This window comes from Misgurnus anguillicaudatus, chromosome 19 (genome assembly GCF_027580225.2).
Source record: "Misgurnus anguillicaudatus chromosome 19, ASM2758022v2, whole genome shotgun sequence".
Classification (NCBI taxonomy): Eukaryota; Metazoa; Chordata; class Actinopteri; order Cypriniformes; family Cobitidae; genus Misgurnus; species Misgurnus anguillicaudatus.
The window spans coordinates 47,400,381-47,422,522 of NC_073355.2; the positions used below are offsets into that span (position 1 = coordinate 47,400,381).

Below are 22,142 nucleotides of genomic sequence, written 5' to 3' on the forward strand. Positions count from 1 at the left end.
CTCAGACGAGCGGAGAGGAAGGAGTGCGGCGCATGTAGTAACATCATGTCACAATCACGTGTAATAATGCACCTAACTTTATCACTAGGAATATAAACAGATAGGATGGCTTTTAGTACTCACTATTAAGCCAGTGTTTTGCATGGAAGAGTTTCCGTGATAAAAGCATTGTTGACTCTGATGAGGACTACACTCACACGCAGACAATACCGTTACGTCGCATCGTCGACTCGAGGAAAAGCCACGTGATATTTACTCTCGTTTGATTGCTTCGTTTATTCCCTTTTTGCCTTGTTTGCCTTCGCTGACTGGATATGCAGGTACTGTGAGTTCTGAATTCACTTTCTGAGAGTTCTGAATGCACTTTCTCTGCCATGCTTGTGCTCTTTCTAGAGTGCCTTGTGCACGTTCAAATCAATCGGGTGTGCGCATGTCTGGGCAGATCCCATAGCAGCGGGTGGTGCCATGGTCGCGAGAGAGAGTGATAAATGGCGAACCAAATAAACCAAAATAAAAATGTTTTACCTCAAAGACCAAAATATTGGGACCGGCACCTTCCCAGTTTAATAACACCAAAAATGTTATCACTTCATGAACCAAGGTTAAGCCGTTGGTTTACTAAAATAGCAAAACACAATGCTGTAATATTATTTTGGTCAAAGCAGTGAAAGATAACCATGCGAGGCGGCAGAACATTGCTATGGTTACTTCTTTGTCAATCATCGCACTTTCTTGAATGAGTCTTGTTCTGTACAGACAAGGAATGAACATTTTGAAGGGTTCCTACAGGTCCCTGAAATCCTTGAAAGTTTGTGAATCTGGGGGAAAAGATTCAAGGCCCTCAAGACATAGATACAGGTAATTGAAAATGCTTGAATCTATTTTATTCAAGAAGTTTTTTGGAAAAATCCATATTATTCCCTGTGTAGTGTAGGATAATATCATAAAAATTCTAGACTTATTAAGCACACGTGCCAAACTGTTCGCTTTAAATGCTTATATCTTCTATATACGAATGTTGATTCATACCAATAGTTGTGTTTTACACATGAAAACGTCTCAGGTTACGTATGTAACTTGTTCCCTGAGAAGGGAACGAGACGCTGCGTCTCTCTTGCCGTACTTCCTGCTTCCCTGTAACGCCGTCTTTGGCAATATTTCAGATAGCGATATACTTCCTGGCTCCCGCATCACCCTGTCTTTGTCGTTAAGCCTCACCATTGGTTGAATTTGATATACACATTCAGACGCACTTACCCCTGGAGGCGTCCCCAAAGTGTCACTGCAGTGATGCAGCACGAGTTCCTTCGAAAGGGAACTGTAACATTGTATCTTACAAGGTAACACGATGTAACCTTGCTCTTGTCCCCACATTTAGTCCTTGAATTTGAGGGTATTGGACCTGGAAAGTCCTTGACAGGGGCGTCGGACTGGGGGTAAAAACCAGTACTGATTACCAGGGCCCCAAAGGAAGCGAGGGCCCTTGAAAAGTCTGGAATATATTATGGGGGTAGGGCATGGGGGCCCATCAGGACTGCCTATGCATAGGGCCCGGGATCTTGTGCAATGACCCTGGTCCTTGAAAGGTCATTGAATTTGAAGTTGACTAAGGTGTGGGAACCCTGATTTAGGAAATTCACCCCCTCATTTCAATGCTGTTGTCACTTTCGAAACGTTTAAGTGTGCATAGGTCCAGAATCTACTAAAGACGTGCACTGGAAAAATTTGCGCTGAAAAGGCGTGGACTCTTTATTTTTTTGGTGACTGACCTTGTGTATATGTATTTGTAGGAGTTTCCATAAAAATGTATGGAAGGAGAGTATTTAATGTGATTTACCAAGGTTTCTGCTCCACGGTTAACTGGTATTTGTGCCAATATTTAATGCCCAAAAAAGCATGTCTTAAAATGTGTTGGTAATGCACTTGTGTATTTCCAATGCCATTCTGGTTTTTTGGGGTTGTGCTCTTATTTGACCTGTTTAGTAAGTTTGCCCCATAGTTTTTGTATAATCAATGTCATCATGATTGGAACAGAAGTTGCAGTTGATCTGTAAGTTCCCGTGGAAGCTGCATTAATAAACTCAGTGATCAGTGTTTGTGTTTTAGCTATCGGTTCAGTCTTACCTGAAATCAACAATTTAATGCTTTGTCATCAGTTAGCAGAAAGAAAAATGGAGGGCCCTTTAGGGGGCCATGTTTGCAACGCCTCTGGGCAGTTATTTTTAGTCATGTAATCCCTTTGACATCACAATTATACCTGACGTCAACTGTACCAGAAATTGTGCTAAAAACGTAGTTTGAAGTTGTTTCAGCTGCATGCCCACAAGTTAAGCACCTCAGGTGACTGTATAGAGCTCCTCTTTATCCATTTATGATTGGTTCTTTTAACTGGATGGCAGCACTTCTGTCGCCAGGGCGGCCATCTTGATATATTCTATATATTTTCAAAAATATTGTACCGAAGTGTATTTGTACTGTATTTCACACATATAAAACATCTCTCATACAAACCCACGTGACCCACTTTCTTTTGTAATCTTGATGATATTGAGGTACAAAAAGGATAAATCTCTTCAAAAGTAGTTGATATATATTTAGTGTGATATAGGGCTGCAACAACTAATTAATGATCAATAATAATCAATTAATAAATTCGATTATTTGGTCTGTGTGTCACATGCTCTCTGCGTTATAATTAAAGTCAGCTGCTTTATCTTATATCTGTGTACTCAAAGTCAGGCACTGACGTTCATTCAACATGAGCTGCACGTTTATCGGTCGCTTCATCTTATCACCGCCCGACCAGCTTCGTTAAGCATGGCGCGTTGCCAGGTCCTCTGCCTTTGGCAGAGTTCTGAATTGGGCTACTTTTGAACTGTTTCTACAGGTTGATGTTTTTCTGCAGGTTAGAGATGAAAGGATTTGGTTCATTAGTTTTTGGCATTTGGGCTGTGAATAGCACTCATTAAAGTCATTGGGATGCTTTCATAATCATTTTAAATGGCCATTAGGTTGGTTATATTACGCGGATCTGGCAACCTGACAGGACAATGACGAAAGCAAAAGTCCAAAAGAATGCTGGTTAATAAAGGTTTCATTTTGAGTTTATATACTGATTAATTGTTGTTGGGTTTTCAAAAAAATAGTAATGAACCAAAGCATCTGTTTTGATGTAAGGGGGAAATCCAAGTTTTTATCCTACTGTAAAAAATGCACATGTATCACTTTCATTTTATATGGATTATTTATTTTGTTAATAATGAATAATTTTAATACTCATAAAGATTTCAATTTAAAGATTAAAATTAGTTATAAATAAACAAAAGGGATGTGCTGGTGAGGAAAGTTGCCACAGATTAATATGTTGAAATTTAAAGATGTTTTACTATTCAAAAGTTATTATTTGTAATTTAAAGCTTAAATTAAAATCAAAAATATTAAATTAGTAAAAAAAGTGTACTTTTAAAAGCTAAAATAATTGAGTAAATATTTATCCGATTAATTGATTAATTGGAAAAACTCACCCGATTAATCGATTATAAAAATAATCATTAGTTGCAGCCCTAGTTTGATGTGAGAGCTACAGCATCGTAGTGGTTTGTGAGTAAAAGATGATGTCAATGTTTAAGTCTGGTTCAGAATAAAGTCCTGTGTGATGATGTTTCTGTCAGAAGCATTCATCACAGCAGATGTAATTCAGCTGCGCGTGTTTGGTTTCCTAAGCACTTTGGAGGTGAGATGTGTGTCATGTGAGCTTTCTCCATCTCTCCTCTCTGAGATCCTGAGATCTCTCCATAGCCCCTGTGTGGGTGTAGCTTTACCCCATTACTCCACCAGACTGGGGCAAAAACGCACCGGTGCAGAAAAACCCTGCCTCAGGGGGCAGCTGGCAAACGGCTCCATGAATGATTCAGAGAGTACCAGCACATCTCAGCTTCATCAATGCAGGGACTCCTCGTGCCAATTAGACAGCGTCTCTGTGACAAAAACCATCCGCAGGGCTTCGATCGGGTTGGGTGATAGACAGAGAGACGTGGAGCGGTTAGGGAAGCTGACCAAATCTTCGACCCTCACTTGAGTGCGTGCGACCTGATTATTCGCTTCTTCCAGAATGCTCTCTCAGCGGAGTCATTATAGAGAGAGAGAGTCATTACCGCACACGGCCGGACCTCAGGAAGATCTCTATATCTCCTCCGCTGGGAAATCTCAGCCTTTCATAAGAGCTCGAGGAGAGCATTAGAATCAGATCTCCTCACCTCCAATCAAAAACGTGGCCTTTGGAAAGTTGAAATTTCTCAAATGTCACAAACAGGCTTTGATAAGCAGACGGAGACTGTTGAAGACTGTCGCGGGGCCAAGTGAAAGATTGCCTGTTTCGAAGGATGTGTTCACTTAAGTTTCGTTGCAGCCTACGCTAAGATGATGAGTGTTCGGTTGGTGGCGTCGTGCTGTGATTACGACCGTCAGACTTTATTTTCTCCGTCGCAGGCGGAAGGATGAAAAATTGCATTTTTTATAATATCAGGAAGTTTTGATGACAATTTCAAAAAAGAAACCATTCTTTGGATAGAAGTACATTTGGAAAGAGACGCGGCCCAGATGCAAATGCTTTGGCAATACAAACGTACAGTTTTGTCGTTCCAATAAAGCACACTAAAATTGAAAAAAGAGAGAAAGCGAGAGATAAATGACTGAATCATGAAGGATTGTGGCAGAGTGTCAGAATTACAGTAAACGTTCACAGCTTTCAAATGGCTCATATTCTACTATTTTTATTGTACTTGTTCCCTGAGGTCCACTAATAATGTTATTAAAGTGTTTTCGCGCCAAAACAGCCATCGTTTTATGACTCTCTCTCTCTGATCCTGACAGATTAATGCTCTATTGCTGCTGTATGTGTAGGAAACAACCCATCAGTGCTTCAATCCACCAAAACACAGATTTTGGATTTTATATAGTTGACTTTTTTTTATGATAGTCTGACAGATTAACTGTTACTGTAAATGATCATGATGGGAATCTCTGGTTATGTAATGTTAGATTGGTGGATAAAGCTAGAAGTATAGTTCAGTTTTTACGCATCCGCAAGGGTCCGCATACAGTGCGCATAACGCAGATTTCGTCATATGCGTTTTACGCAGTACGCGACAAACAGCCAAATTGGCACGTAGCTACAGCTTTTGTCGTGTAGTGGAAGCATTTTGTGCAAATATGTTTCTTAAACGGGCGTGAAGGGCCGTGTCCACAGAAGGGGCAGGATTTTGGAAGCATGAGCAAGGCGTGCAGTCCGACTCCGCTTTACCTATGTAATCGCCCACATTTTGTTGGGCGGGTGGGTCTGGGGCCGTGGCAATCAAAGGGACGGGGGCGTACGCGTCATGATGAAAATATTTTTATTAAAAACACTTAAAACTTATTTTTGAAGAAACTATGACAGAAAACACATACTAGATTATTAATGAATTAAATGTTTTTAACAGATACCTTTAACGGGAATAGCTGCGTGATGAAGTGAAACTAAAGGGTTAATAAACACAAACTAAAGCAGATTTTGTAGAATGTCTGGCGAACGATGATAGATAGCGTGAAGATTGTAAAAACTGATTATTTCCCACTATTTATGACATTATCTTAAAGGAGTGTAACTACTGTAGTATGTAAATAATGCACATAAATAACGTGAGCAAGAGCGGTCAACAATTATATCTAATCAACAGGCATGTGCAACCTAGCTAGCAGGTTGCTCAAACAACAAAATCACCAGCTAACTTACTTTAAATTTGCAAGAACTAAAGACTAATACAATAACAGGCTTAAATAACCCCAAAACATAAGTCCACTTACAGTTCTCATGGACACACGCTTTATCAACTGGCTATCCTCCAGACAGTGACGGACCACGTCTTTCTCTCATTTCGGCCATGTGGCACGCGTGCCCACTAACGGTATAAAGCGTTTTGTTTTTTGGACGACCTAGTTAAGGTGGTAGGGTTTCCCAGCTTAGGCGGGCCGCCCGAACTGCAAAGTGCTGTGGGAAAGCTTGATACACGCAGCACCTTAGCATATGATATTCTTCTCATCAGATCTGGTGTTTGTAGTAATCTGTCAAAAACAGATTCATGACATGTGATCTGATCAGCAAATAGGAGTCGTTTACATGTAAACATGTGTGGTCATGTATCTTTCTGATGTCAATGGTTGACTTTTTTGCAGCTTAGTTTCAATTAATGATCAATTCCGGCAGACAAGAAAGTTCTTGTTGAGTTGAGTTTTCATAATAATATGAACAAAAGATAATATGAGCGCTATAAGTGCTGGGATTGTCCACAGGATCTCTCTCTTACTCACTAGCTCTCTCTTACATGCATTAGATGCTATTAACAAGAGCCAGAGGAAGCTCCACTGACAGATTCGTGGTACGTTGGGAAGGAAAAATGTTCAGGTCTTTCCCAGAGGAGCAGTTCAGTCTGATGTCTTTTGAAACCACACACACGCAGCAGTGAAATATAATTCATCTGATATCGCTCTGTACAGATCAGCACTCTTGTCTGAAAACGTTATCAGAAGTGATTCATTCAGGTCAAAGACGTAAGGCTGTATTTATATTTCAGAAATCATTTTTAAGTGTGATTAACATTTGGGTATTACATTGCTAAAGGCAGTAACAATTCAGGTCACCTACTTTCTTCCTTGATATAAAAAAGACTTTTATCCACCTGACGTAAATGTAGGCGCAGCCATCTTTGAGGTCTTTTGTGTTAAACAACAACAACAACGTCAAAACAACATTACGTACCAGAGATACGATTTTTTTTTTAAGTAAAGTCAACAAATAATTTTTACAGTGTATACGATATCTTGTCTTAAAGTGGGACTTTAATCTTTATCACCCAATCATTCCTGTTTCCACTCATCTTTGATCTGACGGCCATTCCGAATTCTCGACAGGATTCTGTACAGATTCCCAGTGAATTTTAAGACCAGAAAAATCACATCAGACTCCATTCTAATGCTGCGTTCAGACCAGCTGCGGTAGAGGCGTCAAGCATGAGTGATTTCAATGTTAAGTCAATTTGAAGGGAGGTCTCGCGGCGTGAATGAGGCGTTTAGTGCAGCGTAGTAGATGCGATTCCGCCTCATTCGTGCGTCTAGTTCGCGCGAATTGAGCGTTGCCGCGGCAAACGCGCGAGTTGAAAAATGTGAACTTTGGCGGAAAAACATGCCGCGTTAACCAATCAGGAGCTTGCTCTAGTAGTGATGTGATTACAGAAAGCGAGTAGAGTAGCAGAAGCCCCTCCCATGACACACATTTCCGCGTGATGACTAGAATTTTACGCGTGGCTTTCACTCACGAATGAAGCGAGTAAGCTGAAAATGTTCAAGCGGCAAACTAGACGTGGTAGATGCGATTTTGACGCCTCAAATGGGGCTGGTGTGAACCCAGGGTAATACTGAACGGCTCCTGTATAGCTCAGTGGTTGAGCATTGTGTTAGCAGCACAAAAGACCATGAGTTCGAACCCAGAGAACACACAGTTTATATTAGGGCTGTCAAACGATTAATCACGATTAATTGCGATTAATCGTATACTAAATAAAAGTTTGTTTTAGCATAAAACGTGTGTGCACACATTTTTATATTTTTTTCTTAAATTTATGTGTGTGTTTATATATACATAATAATTACACACAAAATATATATTGCGCAAAAACTAAATGTATTTTGTATGCGATTAATCGTGATTAATCTTTTACAGGCCTAAAAATATACCTTGTAATGCATAAAATCGTGTGCCAAATGCATAAATGTAACTTTACCAAAGTGCCGTAGTACAGTGTGCTTGTTTTTGACATTGTATTAGGGTTTGTTTTAGGGTTGACTGAATTATTTTTGCCGTATTGCCTGTATTCTTATATAAATATGTGCATAAACACATTCATGCCGACACACGTGGCATGTCCTGTAAAGTTTGTTAGTTTTCTCTATAATATTGGATTTCGCTGTGGATGTGGTGCTGCCTCAGCAGTGTTGAGTTTCTCACACAGCGCAGCGTTTGTGCATTCGCTGAAGTTTACAGCTCTCCACTGCAGTCTGGATGAAACCCTGTGGAAATGAGAGCTTTGTGTGAAGAGCTTCGGCTAACAGATGCGTCCGCCGTAGACGGCAGAGCTCCATTGATTTCTGGATGATCCGGAGTTGTGATGGATTCGTTTTCCTCCTCATAAAGCTCTTTACACCGGAGAGCTTCCCGCCCCGGACCCGATGCCGCATCACGGCCGTCGAGAGACCCGCGTTTAAACTCGACTCACAGCCCAGAAACCAAACAGCCACCCCATCTCACGACCCACAGGCTCGAGCGCACACCGGCAGAGCTTTAATTGCTTCGGTGATGAAGTTTGTTGAAAGTTTGGAGGTGGGAACAGCTGGAGTGAGCTGGTGTGACCACAAACAATCTGTGCTGCGGTTCATTCAGGTCTGATAATGGCTGCATCAGTCTCTCTCTCTCTCTCTCCACCCACCGGTGTGACACTGTCGCCTCTGCTTAACACAAACTCCTCATGCAACTCTCTGAAAGTCCTCTGATCAATCACGCATCGATTTTCACTAGCTTACTCATTCTTTCTTCCTCCATGTTTATTCTTCACATTTAACTTTTGCTTCAGAGATGATTTAATGTTTGATGATTACTCTACAAGACTCATCTCATGTTTTACAGTAACGTGACCATATTTCATCCGTCTCCAGATCAGTGAGGCAATGTACTGAGATAAAACACTTTTTTATGGAATAATTAACTGACCATTGACTCGTTGGAAATAAATTCTTGAGGTAGTAATTCAGCCATGCACACTTTGACCCCTTATACCACAGTTAGCACGTCTATACATGTGTAAAGACCTCAATCATTCCTCTTTATAGCATTACTGTATATCGTACATCTTGCATGAAAAGCCTAAGGGCAGATTTTTACATTTTTATTCATGCATTATTTTACAGCGCGTACGTAGTTTATAAGTGATGTAATTCTTCAGAGGCGTGACAGCAGCTCGGATCTTTTCAAAAAACCTTCGCTCTTCCGGTAACAAGCGAATATTTCAAACACTTAACAGCGTGACAGAATGCAACATCGCTGTTTTAGTGCAAACAACCCTGAGATTGAGCAATAATCTGAGATTCACTGATTGATTTGAGTCCCTCAGTAGTGTGTAGTGCTGAAAACAATTACTTGAAGTGTACAGAGAGAAACATTGATGCATTGATCAGAACACACACACACACACACATGCATGCACACACGCAACGACACACAAACACACACACACAATGGCTCTGTTATTGGAAACTGTGTGGTCACCAACCCTCAATTTAATTCAGAGCATTTAATTGAACTAAACCAATAACATCTGCTCTCTCTCTCTCTCTCTCTCTCTCTCTCTCTCTCTCTCTCTCTCTCTCTCTCTCTCTCTCTCTCTCTCTGCAGGTCAGTAATGAGGTGTAGTGTAAGGGTTCGGTCAGTTTGCATCATACTTTGCTTTTACTTTTCAACTTTGTCTCATTAGAGCTCATGACTGCTGTGTCTGGAGCACTGCACTAACACACAGACACACACAAACGCACACACTGTATGCGGGTGCATTGGACACTTACAGGCCTTATATAATACATCTTATATTATATAATATAAAGTGAAATGTGTTAGAGAGATTCTTTAGTTTCTTCTGTAATATCAGCTAGTGTGTCAAAGAGTTTAAATACCAAGCACATATAAAGGATAATAAAGGATACCATTTGGTTGGTAAATTCTTAAAGGTCACATTCTTCCTGATCCCATTTTTCAAACTTTAGATAGTGTGTAATGTTGCTATAATGGCATAAATAATACCTGTAAAATAATAAAGCTCAAAGTTCACTGCCAGGCGATATTTTCTTTAACAGAATTCGCCTTTCAAAGTCTACGGTGATCAGCCGGTTTGGACTACAGCCCTCTATTTCCTGCTTTAATGATGTCATTAGAACAGTTTTTGACTAAACTCCGCCCACAGTAATACGTCAGTCGCCAGCTAAGCTAACAGCAAGCTAAGCTGATCGAATCACAACACACTAAACAAACTACACAATCAGAAGTAGATACTTATTTCTGATGGAGGAACTTCTTAGAACAAGGAAGATATCAGCCCGTTTTTAGGACAGTGAAAAAAGTGGTATACAGATAAGTAAATTGTGTGAAAAATATCGCTTTTTTACACGTGAAACATGATATATTGTGCACTGTAAACACAATGAAAGCTTTAAAAACACAGAAAGAACGGGAGCGTAAAATAGTTTTTTTCTGTTTAAAATCAGACCAAGATATCTAAAAGTGTTGTATCTCCAGAACTCAGTGTGATGACACAAATGTGAAATAGCTTGAGCACCATGTATCTTTGTACTGTAATGTTGACAATGGTCTCTGTTGTGTGTCACAGATATTCAAGACACTGTAACATCTACACCATCACATGATAAGAAATACTGTACAGCTTTATTTAAGTACTTGAATCATTTTTTGGGAGGCAGCACAGTGCCTTAGTGTAGTGTGATTCTCAACCAGTGGACCGCTACTGACAAATCATTTTTATAAATCTTGTTATAATCACATTAGATTTTTTTGTAAATTGATATAAATTAAAAACGCTCATTCAAGATGCATGATCTAAAAGCCTGTTTATGTTTGAATATTTTGACGTGCACATGGCTCTGGGTTCCCCCTTTTTGACGTGCAAGATACTTTCAGTTGTTTGGCTTATGCGTCAAATAAAGATGCATTTTAATTCATTGCATGTGTACAAGTAAAGCAGCCACTGAAAAAATGATAGATCACTTCAGTTTTGCCTTTTATAATAATGTCTACATGTTATCATTTCAGTCCAGTGTCTGTTGACTTCCAACAGTGAACCTCAGGTTCAACTACAAATAGTCACCCCAACACAATAGCAACGTATAGACCCCTTCAAGGTTTGTAAACATTGAATGACTATCGGGTGTGCGCGCAGCATGGGGTCAAACTGTTCATACAATCAAGGCTTTATAATTTAATCTAACAGGGCTAAAAATAATGACTTACCTGAAATGAAGTGAGCACTACAAACACCAGCCTCTTTGATCTTTGCATTGTTCCAGTCTGCACGTTTTGCTTGCAGACGCAGATGTTGTATTTTTTTGTTTTTGAGATTCTGCAATAATTGCGAAAACTTAACGGAAGACCTGGTGCGATTTTCACAGCCCACGACGTAAGTAGGCATTCTTGACGATACCGAATAATACGCAACTCTATTTGCTGTAATGACTTTTCTGACCCCGACATGCGCAGTGGGAACCGCCTGTGACGTGAACCTTGGAGGGGTCTATAAGACTCAGAGCATGAAAGCACACGTGAAAGATGTGATTAAAAATCAGGGTTATTCCATCAAATATTAACGTTTGAATTGTTTCTAAAATATATGTTAAAACATCTAAATTTTCAATAAATAAATGCAAATAAAAACAGGATTTTTATTAGGAATTTGGCAGATTTTTTTTGTAGTTGAAAAAAAAAACTTTTACTAATTATCTAAATGTACTATTTATAGGTATGTATTTTACCTTTAAAGGCGGGGTACACGATCCCTGAAAGTCAATGTTTTTTGGTACTTGCCCGACTCCCTTTTCCAAAGTGTTTCTCAAAAATCATGCACCACGCCTTGTAACTTCTCAATCTAAGAGGTACTACCCTTTACATCTTCCAATTTAAATGTTTAAATGACACCTATGTGGTTTGTTTTTTCCATTGGAAACAATGACAGTCCTCGTTCATTTACGGGTTACCACCAGGTGAACCTTTAGTGAATTTACTGACACAAAAGGCATGTCACAATACATTGTTTTTTTTCCTGTTATTCTTTATTGATGCTATCATGTTTAGAAAGGTGGTGCTCTGAATGCTCTTCTCGTTGCGTCACCGTGGGTCCAAAGACATGCAGGTTAGGTGAATTGGAGATGCCGAATTGTCCTTCCCCAGCTTGTGTAGATTAACCATAACCATAAGTATAGCCTTGGAGTTAAGGAATAAAGAAAGTCATATGTGACAGATTTGTGACAGCAGTTTTATATATATATATATATATATTCTCTAAGTGAGTTTTTCTGTGATCTGATTAGATCTTCAATGATCTGCATGTTTAAACAGACTCAGTTCTGATTATAGCGTCTGATCACAGATGCTCTCCACAGGGACTCATTCTCCTTTATTTCTTAATTTAATAAAGCAACACTTAAAATGTCATTGAAGGTTGTTTTGTTGTGAACTTGTTTTTAAGATGGTAAACTAGGGCTTCAATTATTTGAATAATTTTCTCCATATTAACAGAGTAATCAGATAGAAGCCTAAACATCTATTCAATTAGATTTTTTTTCATTTATTATAACTAAATTAGAGTAGTCGAAGTATACTTTAAAAAGTGCAAAAGCCACACTCTGAGTTAAATAAAAAGTTTGTCTAGTTTTTAAATAGTAAAATGTCTTTAAATGTCAAAATATAAATAACCAAACCTAATGAATTTCTCAGTCTTCAGGGATCTGCTAGTGAGGAAATTTTACCAAAGATATCTTCAACTTTAGACCTTGATCAGTTTTAACATTATTCGTTGTTAACTAAGCAAATAAACCAGATGATATGACAGTAATATGCATTGTTACAGAAATAATAAGACCCCTTACTTTAAAACAGATGCTTAGTTTGTGGTTTATTACTTTTATATATTATGAAAACCCAACAACAATAAAACAAAGACATATTAAAGAAAGAAAAAAAACCTTTATTAAAAAACATTTTTTTTTAGCTTTTTCCTCCATTATCATCCTGTCAATCATCACACAATTTTACTGTCGTCACGTGATCTAGCTCGCATTGCTTTTGACCAAGCTGTATAAAGAAAAAACATCCGACTTTATAGTGCACAGCTCATGCTGTATGAAGCATCTATTGATGGTTAAAGGTGTTCACCCAAAAAAGTGAGACTTTCTTTAATATTTTCTTTTGTTGTAAATAGAATTACATTTTAAAAACTTCGATTAGTAATGAGATAATGCAACTAATGGAAGTTAACCTGAAGCTAAGTTATTAGGCAGATGTCGTGGGTTAGAAAGATACTGATGAAAACTATTTGCTTTAAGTCACTTTAGATAAAAGTGTCTGCCAAATTAAAAGTAACAGACCAGTAGATATTCAAACTGCTTATTAAAGCATATTAAAGTTGAATTTGTTTATGAATCTTCTAAATTTCAGTCGGATGTGATTAATAAAACGTCCCAGCTGTGTTTAGATCTTCTGGCTTGATCCTGCTGAAGAAATCTCTTCTTTGGCTTATTTCCTAATTGAATTTGAAGAAATATTACATTTATTTGGGTTCAGACCGTCATAACTGACAAATTGAATTCTGGTTGTCAGCGTGAGCTCGCGAGCATCAGTGGGTGTTTGGAGAGAGGTTAATACCAGCAGAGTTATTATTGTTTGTATTTGTTGTGTTATGATTCTTCAGGTCCTCTGAGAGCTGACAGGAGGCTTCACTTTGTGTCATAAGACTTTAAAATGATCTTCTGTCTCTTTGCTTTATTAAGACACTTTCGGCGTTGGTCTCAGAGGAACGACGGACCTCTTATGCCTTCTGTACGTTATAACACCGCTCGATCACAAAACACACACAGAGACACGATGTTAAAGACCGAAGGATTTCTTGTTAGTGTTTGTATGACACACAGAGATTTACGTTAGAAAAATCACAACATTTTATATCAAATGCCTTATTGCTCCGTACTCTTACTTCATTTGTGTGTTTTTTATATTAATGCTTTTAACTTAAGTCTCTTGAGCTATGAAAGATCAACCTATGAGCCAGACAAGTTTCCAATAACATCTCTCCACATGCTGATAGGCTAATATTAAAGTCAAACAACACAGCTGTAGATGATGGAGAGATGATGAAAAACCGAGAGAAGTTTGATTTTCTGAGGGAAATCCAACAGCTTTGCACGCTGGCACTGAGGACAGACATGCTGTTTGTTTTTCCAAACGTATTTTCCCACAAATGAGGTGTAAAAACGACACTGTGGGTTCTCAGCGGCACACAATGAAGACTAATAAGACCACCTGACTGAGAGAGAGAGAGAGAGAGAGAGAGACTTCGTCTTTTGTCCTGTTGTTTTTCTGTAATTGGAGGAAATCCTCCATCTGGACCTCAGCGATTGTGTTGTAGTTTGCCTGTTAGTGGTTTTTATTTCAGGTGATAATGAACAGGTTTGAGATGAAAGCAGCGGGGCGTGAGCTTCTGACCGCACAGGTGACATGCAGCTTGTCACTGATAATTAAAACTGATCTGAGTCCAGTCCGCATGGACCACGCTCTCATTCACAGCTGTTTCACTGACACAATGCCATAATTATGCTATTCATGATCATTTTTATCCTCTATCTTAATCTTACAAATAAAACTGAGTTTTGGGACTGGACCACACTGTAAAAAATTAATTGTTTCATTTAATTGTTTAAGTTTAATCAACTTGAATTTACAATTCATTTGCTTTACATAAAAAAATAACGTTAAATTTGTTTATTTCAACTTATAATTTATAACTTAAAGGTGCAGTGTGTAAATTTTAGCGGCATCTAGTGGTGAGGTTGCTAATTGCAACCAACGGCTCAGTCCACTGCTCACCCCTCGCTTTTGAAACGCATAGAGAAGCTACAGTAGCTGCCACCGGACAAACATGTCATTGACGGAGACAACTTAGTAAAAAAGTTTGTCCGTTAGGGGCTTCTGTAGAAACATGGCAGCACAAAATGGCGACTTCCACATAAGGGGACCATCGGTGTATGTAGATAAAAAAAATCTCATTCTAAGGTAATAAAAACATCACAGGTCATTATAAAAAGATCTTTATACACCCATGTTAATATATTTTTGTATATTATTTTGCATTTCTGTCAAGAGATCCTTTTAAAAATTACACACTGCACCTTTAAATTGATTAAACCTAAAAAAATAAATGCAACAAGGAATATTTTTCGTGTTTTCGGGTTTTTAACCTCGTTTTGATGTACATCATGTTTATACTGTAAACAGTTGTGATGTTAAATATTTTGAGTAATAGGTTGTGTTAAGTAAGTTTTATATATATTACTGCATATGAAAAGTTCAGATGCAAAACGTCTGACATTTTTTCTTGTAAATGAGCACATTTTTATCATGTGCTCTTATGTTTAGGTTCAGTCATTTCACTTTTTTTTGTTATAAGTCAGTTGTTAAAATGCCTTATTTTCACAAATTTCACAATTTAAATGCGTATTTAACCAATTTGACTGTCTTTAGTTGCAAAACCCTCTAAAATAATTATTTTTGTTGCTATTTGATTGCGTCATCAAAAATGTTATTTTTCTTTAAAATTCGTATGATTTATTTTGGCAACAATATTTTCACAAATGTCACTTTAGTCATTTCATGGGCATTTAACAAATGTTACTGTCTTTGGCTGCAAAATCCTTTAAAATAATATGTCAGGGATATAAAGACAGCAAATCGCACCCTGTCCCTACAAATATTTTATTAGCAGGTTGTGATGTGGTGTCATTAACAAGATTTGTATAATTTTTTTAAAACATCAAGTAAAGTCTTGTTTTCCATTAAATGAGTAATTTGTTTTGTAAACACCTTCATTTTGAGAAATGTTAAAGAGTTTTAGGAGTGTGAAAGGTGCAGCAGAAGAGACGAGCTGTTTGTTCTTCTGTCTGAGGAGGCGGAGTTTATGTGGGTGGCCAATCACTGCGCAGGGATCGTCTAGCCATAAACAGGCATTTAAACTAAATCAATATCATGCGGTCATGTTACCAGAGCAGGAAATCCTGCAGGACCAACACAACCCCGACGGCTAGAGGAATAAAATCTGTCAATATATACTCACCATGTCATACCACACCAGACTAAAGCCAACACATCTTTACCTTTTTATTGTACATCAGTTAAAGGGGACATTTCACAAGACTCAAATAAATCTTTGGTTTCCCCAGAGTACGCATATGAAGTTTTAGCTCAAAATATCATATAGATAATTTATTATAATGTTAAAATTGCAATATTGTGGGTGTGACCAAAATGTGCCATTTGGGGTGTGTCCTTTAAAATGCAAATGAGCTGATCTCTGCTCTAAATGGCAGTGTCGTGGTTGGATAGTGCAGATTAAGGGGCGGGATGGTATTATCCCCTTCTGACATCACAGGGGGAGACAGATTTTAATGATCTATTTTTTCAAATGCTTGCAGAGAACGGTTTACTAAAATTAAGTTACTGGGTTGATCTTATTCACATTTACTAGGTTGATAGAAGCACTGGAGACAAAATTATAGCACTTAAACATGGAAAAAGTCAGATTTTCATGATATGTCTTCTTTAAGAAGTTGACTTTCAGGAAATAATTATGTACATTCATTCGATCCCCTATATAAACTTACATTTATGATTATTTCTCAGTTTAATGTCTCTGTATGAAAAGTGTGAAGATTTTAATAACGTGCTCTCTCTCAAACACAAACACTCGCTCGCTCGCTCATTCACTTTGGTCATGGCATGACATGAAAACAAATACAAAATATCAAAGTGCAAATGCCAAAGTTTGTCTTCTTTCAGTTTTAGAGACCTCAGGCAACCCAAAGTGCTCGGTCTCGTGGTTTCTGCTCAGTACTTATCATCTGTCTGATGTCGGGGTATTTGAGGGCACTTGTTGAAGGTGTCTACAGTTCAGCTGTGATTTATCAGGGTCTTTATTCTCCTCTGGTTCATCTCTCCTCTGAAAACATGTTTGTCTCACACTTCAGAGTCACAGTAAAGATCACACAGCAGCGAGCGTTGCTTTGTGTTTCACTAATAAGCTCCCTGTGTGGCTCGGAGCATCGCCCTTTAATAGTGTAGACTATCTGTGTGTAAGTGTGTGTGTTGCACTTCACTGCCATCTGCTTTGAAACTCAACTGGGCTTTGTACTGCGTTTATGTTGCGTCATGAAAGTGTGAAACATCAGAACTGTTAAGTGTGTTGGATTGTGTTGTTGTTTTTGAGCAGGTACCTGTAAATGATTACTGTGCTCTACCATACTACCATACTGCATAGTGCACAGATGTTATACTGTAGGGCCAATTCAGCTAAACGAGTCTAATTCATATTTTTATTATGATGAATGGTAAAAAAAAAAGTGTTTCAATTTATCTAATTTCACTCGACTGTATACTGCCTGCTATTTTTTTTAGAGTATGTGAACCACTTATTCATCATTTTACAGTTTATATATTTTATTACCAGTAGTTATTTTTAAGCTTACTTCTCTAATTTTCTAATTAAATAGATAAAGAGCTCAGATGCAAAATCTGAATCACATGCATCTGCTTTTGCCTTTATGTATTCGCATTGTGTATGTTTTTACCATGAATATGGCCCACTCATTTTCATAAGTTTGAGAAGCAAGGTTCATTTAAACTAACTACATGGATTTTTAGGGGTGCATTTGGCAACCGAAACTATTGCGTGTCTCTCACTTTACCCGATGCTTTTTGATCGCGTCATCAAAAATTTTATTGTTCGGTACAATTTTTATCATTTATTTTGCCAACATTATTTTCACAAATGTCACTTTAGTCATGTCATAGGTATTTAAAAAAATTTATTGTCTTTGGCTAGGTTATAAAATATGGGGTGGGATAATCCTCCCCATTTCCTCCAGCAAATCGTAACCTAAATATTTTAGTAGCAGGTTGTAATGTGATGTCATTAGCAACATTTTTATAAATTTTTGGTTTTAAAACAGTCGTGTTTCCCGTTAAATTTGTAATTTTTTTAGTAAATACCTTAATTTGGTGAAATGTTGAAGAGTTATGTAAGTGTGAGATGTGCAGCAGAAGGGACAAGCTTTTTTCTTTTGTCTGAGGAGGCGGAGTTTATGTGGGTGGCCAATCACTACGCAGGGATCGTCTAGCCATAAACCGGCATTTAAACAAAATCAATATCATGCAGTCATGTTACCAGAGCAGGAAATCCTGTAGGACCAACACAACCCCAAGAGCAGGAACCTGGTATGTTTTGTGTTTGTATTGTTTATGTTTTTACCATGAATACGGCTCTCTCGTTTTTATAAGTTTGAGAAGCCGGGTTCATTTTAAACTCAATGCATTCTCAAACTTATGAGAAAACATACACAATGCAAATACATAAAGGCAAACACCAAAAATGCTTTATATTTTGCTATTTTTGGCCAAATAGTTTTCGGTACATCCCTATTTTTTATTATTGCTCTGTTTAATAGACTTAGGAGCGGTTTCCCGAACAGTGTTTAGATTAATCCAGGACTAGACCTTGGATATATTAAAGGCAGGGTCCATGATATCTGAAAGCCAATGTTGACATTTGAAATCACCTAAACAATAGAATCTGGACCTTCTTTTGATAGACCGGCACCACACATACGCAACCCAGGCAATGATGTCGGTTGGTAGACACGCCCCTTACTGCTGATTGGCTACAAGTATGTTTTGGTAGTTGGCTCGACTCTCTTTTCCAAAGCGTTTTTCAGATATCGTGCACTCCGTCTTTAAGACATTTAACAAGTTTTTACAAACATAACTTACAAAAAACAACACTGGTGAGCATCTTGAGGCAAACCAGCGGCAGTGATATATGTTAAGATATTAGTACAAGATGTTTTTAAATTAAGGAGCTTAAACATGTATTTTAGTCTGGGACTAGGATAAACCCTGTCCGCGAAACCGCCCTTAAATTTAATTAGCTACTTAACGGCTGGGTATACTTTTTTTCCGTGTCCGTGCAGCTTTCAAAGTATACTCAACCGCGACTATGCGCGGATGGCCGTGTTCAATACATACACAATACAAATTATTTCCTATTCAAATTATTACTCTACCAGGCTGTCAGGGCAGCACTGATTTGAGACTTTTACATTACATTAATTCTTTCCCCACCATTGCCGAGTTAACTTGTCAATTAAAGCCGCTCTATGCATTTTCAGCATTTTTGTCAAACAGCGACCCCTAGAGTCGCTGGAGAATACTTGTAACTGTCGTAATTTCCCACTCTAGTTCACCTCCGTAATAATATAAATTTTTAATTTATAAAAAACTGAAGCAAAAATGTTATTACTAATTTTAAACTCTGTTTATGTTTCGATAATCATTCTGAATCTGATCTCTAACAAAATTCTTTCAGAAAATTTTAATTAATTATTTTTTTAATTTATTTTTAAAGAAAAATACTTTTCTTTAAAGTATTTAAGAGTTTATAAGCAGAGAAAAAATATAGATAGGATGAAAAGGTTTTTCCCTCTTTTGTTTGTTTGTTTGTTTATTACTTATTTGAAAGAAAATGGTCTGTTCTTTCATTTGATATATTTGTATGTTTATATATTTTTACAAGAACTTTTTCCTGGAAGGCATTTTGTGAAACTTTACAAATAATGCTTGCGGGCAACTTTTCAAAAAAAGGCTGGGGGGAATGAGTTAAAAAATGAAGAATAGATTAAGAAAAGTATAGTGGATCCACCATTGCAAACAAAAGTAAAAAAAAGGACAGGAATCAAACATTATGGTGACGAAAATGCTTCACAGCTTTCTGTTTTTGGAAGAAGTGGAAAAATGAAGAAAAGATTATGTTTTTTGTGCAAATGCTATTACTTTTTGTAGTTGTTTTTAGTGGAGTGTCCCGTCTCAATATTTTCTCGTGCATGTGCTGTTGTACGCATACTGTCCGGGGACCCTCCTGATGACGAAAATAACATAATGCGGATGGCACGCGGACGGCCCTAGTATACCTTCGTCTTTCGTACACTATCAAACTGCAGTTTATCTTCTATTTAGTGTCAATATAGGTTCCCTAACACCGAACAGAAGGCTTTTGTATGTCAACACAATAGGTTTACTGTTCTGGACTGAGAGTTGATTGTTATAAACATTAGCAAGAAACCATTTCTTTGTTTTCTGCCTTGTTGAAAATCCCAACGGATATAAACCTTTGAGTCTTGTGAAAACTCTTGTGTTCTGCAAAACAAAGTCCTGTTCATCTGTAATATCTCTCTCATCATCTGTGAGATGTGATAGTTACGTTAATGGTCTGTTAAAAGCGCAGGGCAGCCATATTCCCTCACCGCTCCATCAGAGAATTGAACGGATAAAATGCATCACTGAAGCCTCGCTCTGACACGTGCTGCATTGTTCAAATCCAACATATGGTCATATATATAGGAATCCTGCAGGGGGTTAATGCATTGTTTCATGTGCATTGATGTTTTCAGGGTAACCAGGAGGCCAGCAGTCCCGCAGACGCAATGGCGCAGACTTTCACCCCGCAGTACGCCCATCCGGCTCAGAACGGAATCCCAGCCGAGTTCACCACGCCGCACGCCCTTCCCACGCAAGACTACACGGCACAGAGCCGCGTCCCGGATCACAGCCTGACGCTTTACACGCCGACACAGATACACAGCGAGCTGGCCAACGGTGACAGCAACACGCCAGACATCTCCAGCAGTACCAACACGACAACGGTGTGTGACATCACCAAACACTGTGCACACATATTTAACATGGAAGTGCAGATACAATAAAGCAATTTAGCCATGAACGAAAGTCATTTTTGATTACAAAGACTTCTTCACTGCACTATCATGCACAATTACACCAGAAATGATTATTAAGAAATCAATTAGGATTGGTATTGGCTATCATAGAAACCTCACTTGACTTTATGAACACAACGGTGTCCCAAAACAGCTAAAGGTGTCGGATGAGGGTCATTTGCCATAATCACACCATCCCAACTTTTCATCATATATTCAGATAGAGGAATAGAGTCAGACAGGTGTATGAATAGGACAATGAGACGGTCCGCTGTCTAAAATAATGAGATCATTTGACTCCAGTGTGATGATGTGTCGGGTTCAGTGCTGTTATAATGACATTATCACCGTTACTGGATGTCATGTTTACCTCTCCTCATCCTGACACATGCTGACACTGACATACATTACTGCAATGTATGGTTACATCACTTCTGCTCCATGTTTACATGCATGAACAGCCAGATATGCAGGGACGTTTCTAGTAGGTGACCCGGTGTAATGCTTTTGAACTGGTGGATTTTTCATACGGGGTTGTAGACAATTAACCGTAGCTGTATAATCATTTATTGTAGCTTTTGTGGTTGTGCATTCAGTCATTAAACAGAACATTTACAATATAACACTTACAAAAATAAATACAAGAGAAATGTGTTTGTGTGTAGAGAGAGAATAAGAAAAAGAAAGACGGGTTATTATTGAAATAATGAATGAAGGTTAAATGTGTTTTTTATTTTGTTTTCTCTGGTGTGTTTTATTTCTCTTCAGATGATTGTGTACATTTTGTAGCATTAATAATTTAGCGTGGCAGAAAGGTGGACACGCTTTTTGTTTTATCTCGGTTAGCACTGTGAATTCTCATCTCGCTGTGTTATAGATGCACTGTCGGTTCATACCCAAACCTTCTAACAACCACGAAAACTGTTACTGAACTACTAGTTTTATTAGAAAAATACTATGTATCTCTACCTAATGGTACATATTAGGACATTTTTAAAGGGTACTGCCTACAGTACATATTTTTACAACCCGTGTGCATTGAGCATCTTTACTATGGACTACTTTTATGATAATATTTTTACAATGCTGTTTTTTACAGTAAAATTATACAATTTTATGTAAAGATAATTCTGTGAAAATATTATCTTGATATCTTTCATATTGACTGAGTAAGATCATGTCAAAGATTGAAATCAATTGGAAATCAAACTTTGATGCTGCAAATCTCATCATTAGATTAAGAGACTTTAAAGTCCCCCTGTAGTCAATAATGTTATGAGTTAAAACTCATTTAAAGCATCATAATAGCATATGTAAAAGTTTTGTTTGTCACAGTAATTTCTTTAAAACAGCTTGAATTTAACTCTACACCCTTACCTTATTTCGTAAACGCAGATCTATGAATATGCAAATTAGTATCCGCCTCTTGTCAATCGCACAGCTCAGACTATAGATATTAATAT

General features: G+C 38.0%; 1 protein-coding gene across 9 annotated transcripts in view; it reads left to right on the forward strand.

Annotated features, from left to right (window-relative positions):
* LOC129436739 (RNA binding protein fox-1 homolog 3) overlaps positions 1–22,142 on the forward strand; it is a 295,528-nt gene that overhangs the window by 231,011 nt on the left and 42,375 nt on the right. For all 9 annotated transcript variants that reach the window (XM_073857800.1, XM_073857794.1, XM_073857795.1 and 6 more), the window contains one exon: positions 20,356–20,607. In XM_073857800.1, the coding sequence (XP_073713901.1) occupies positions 20,389–20,607 (219 nt within the window). In that variant the 5' untranslated portion in view covers positions 20,356–20,388. The remainder of the gene's footprint in view (positions 1–20,355; positions 20,608–22,142) is intronic.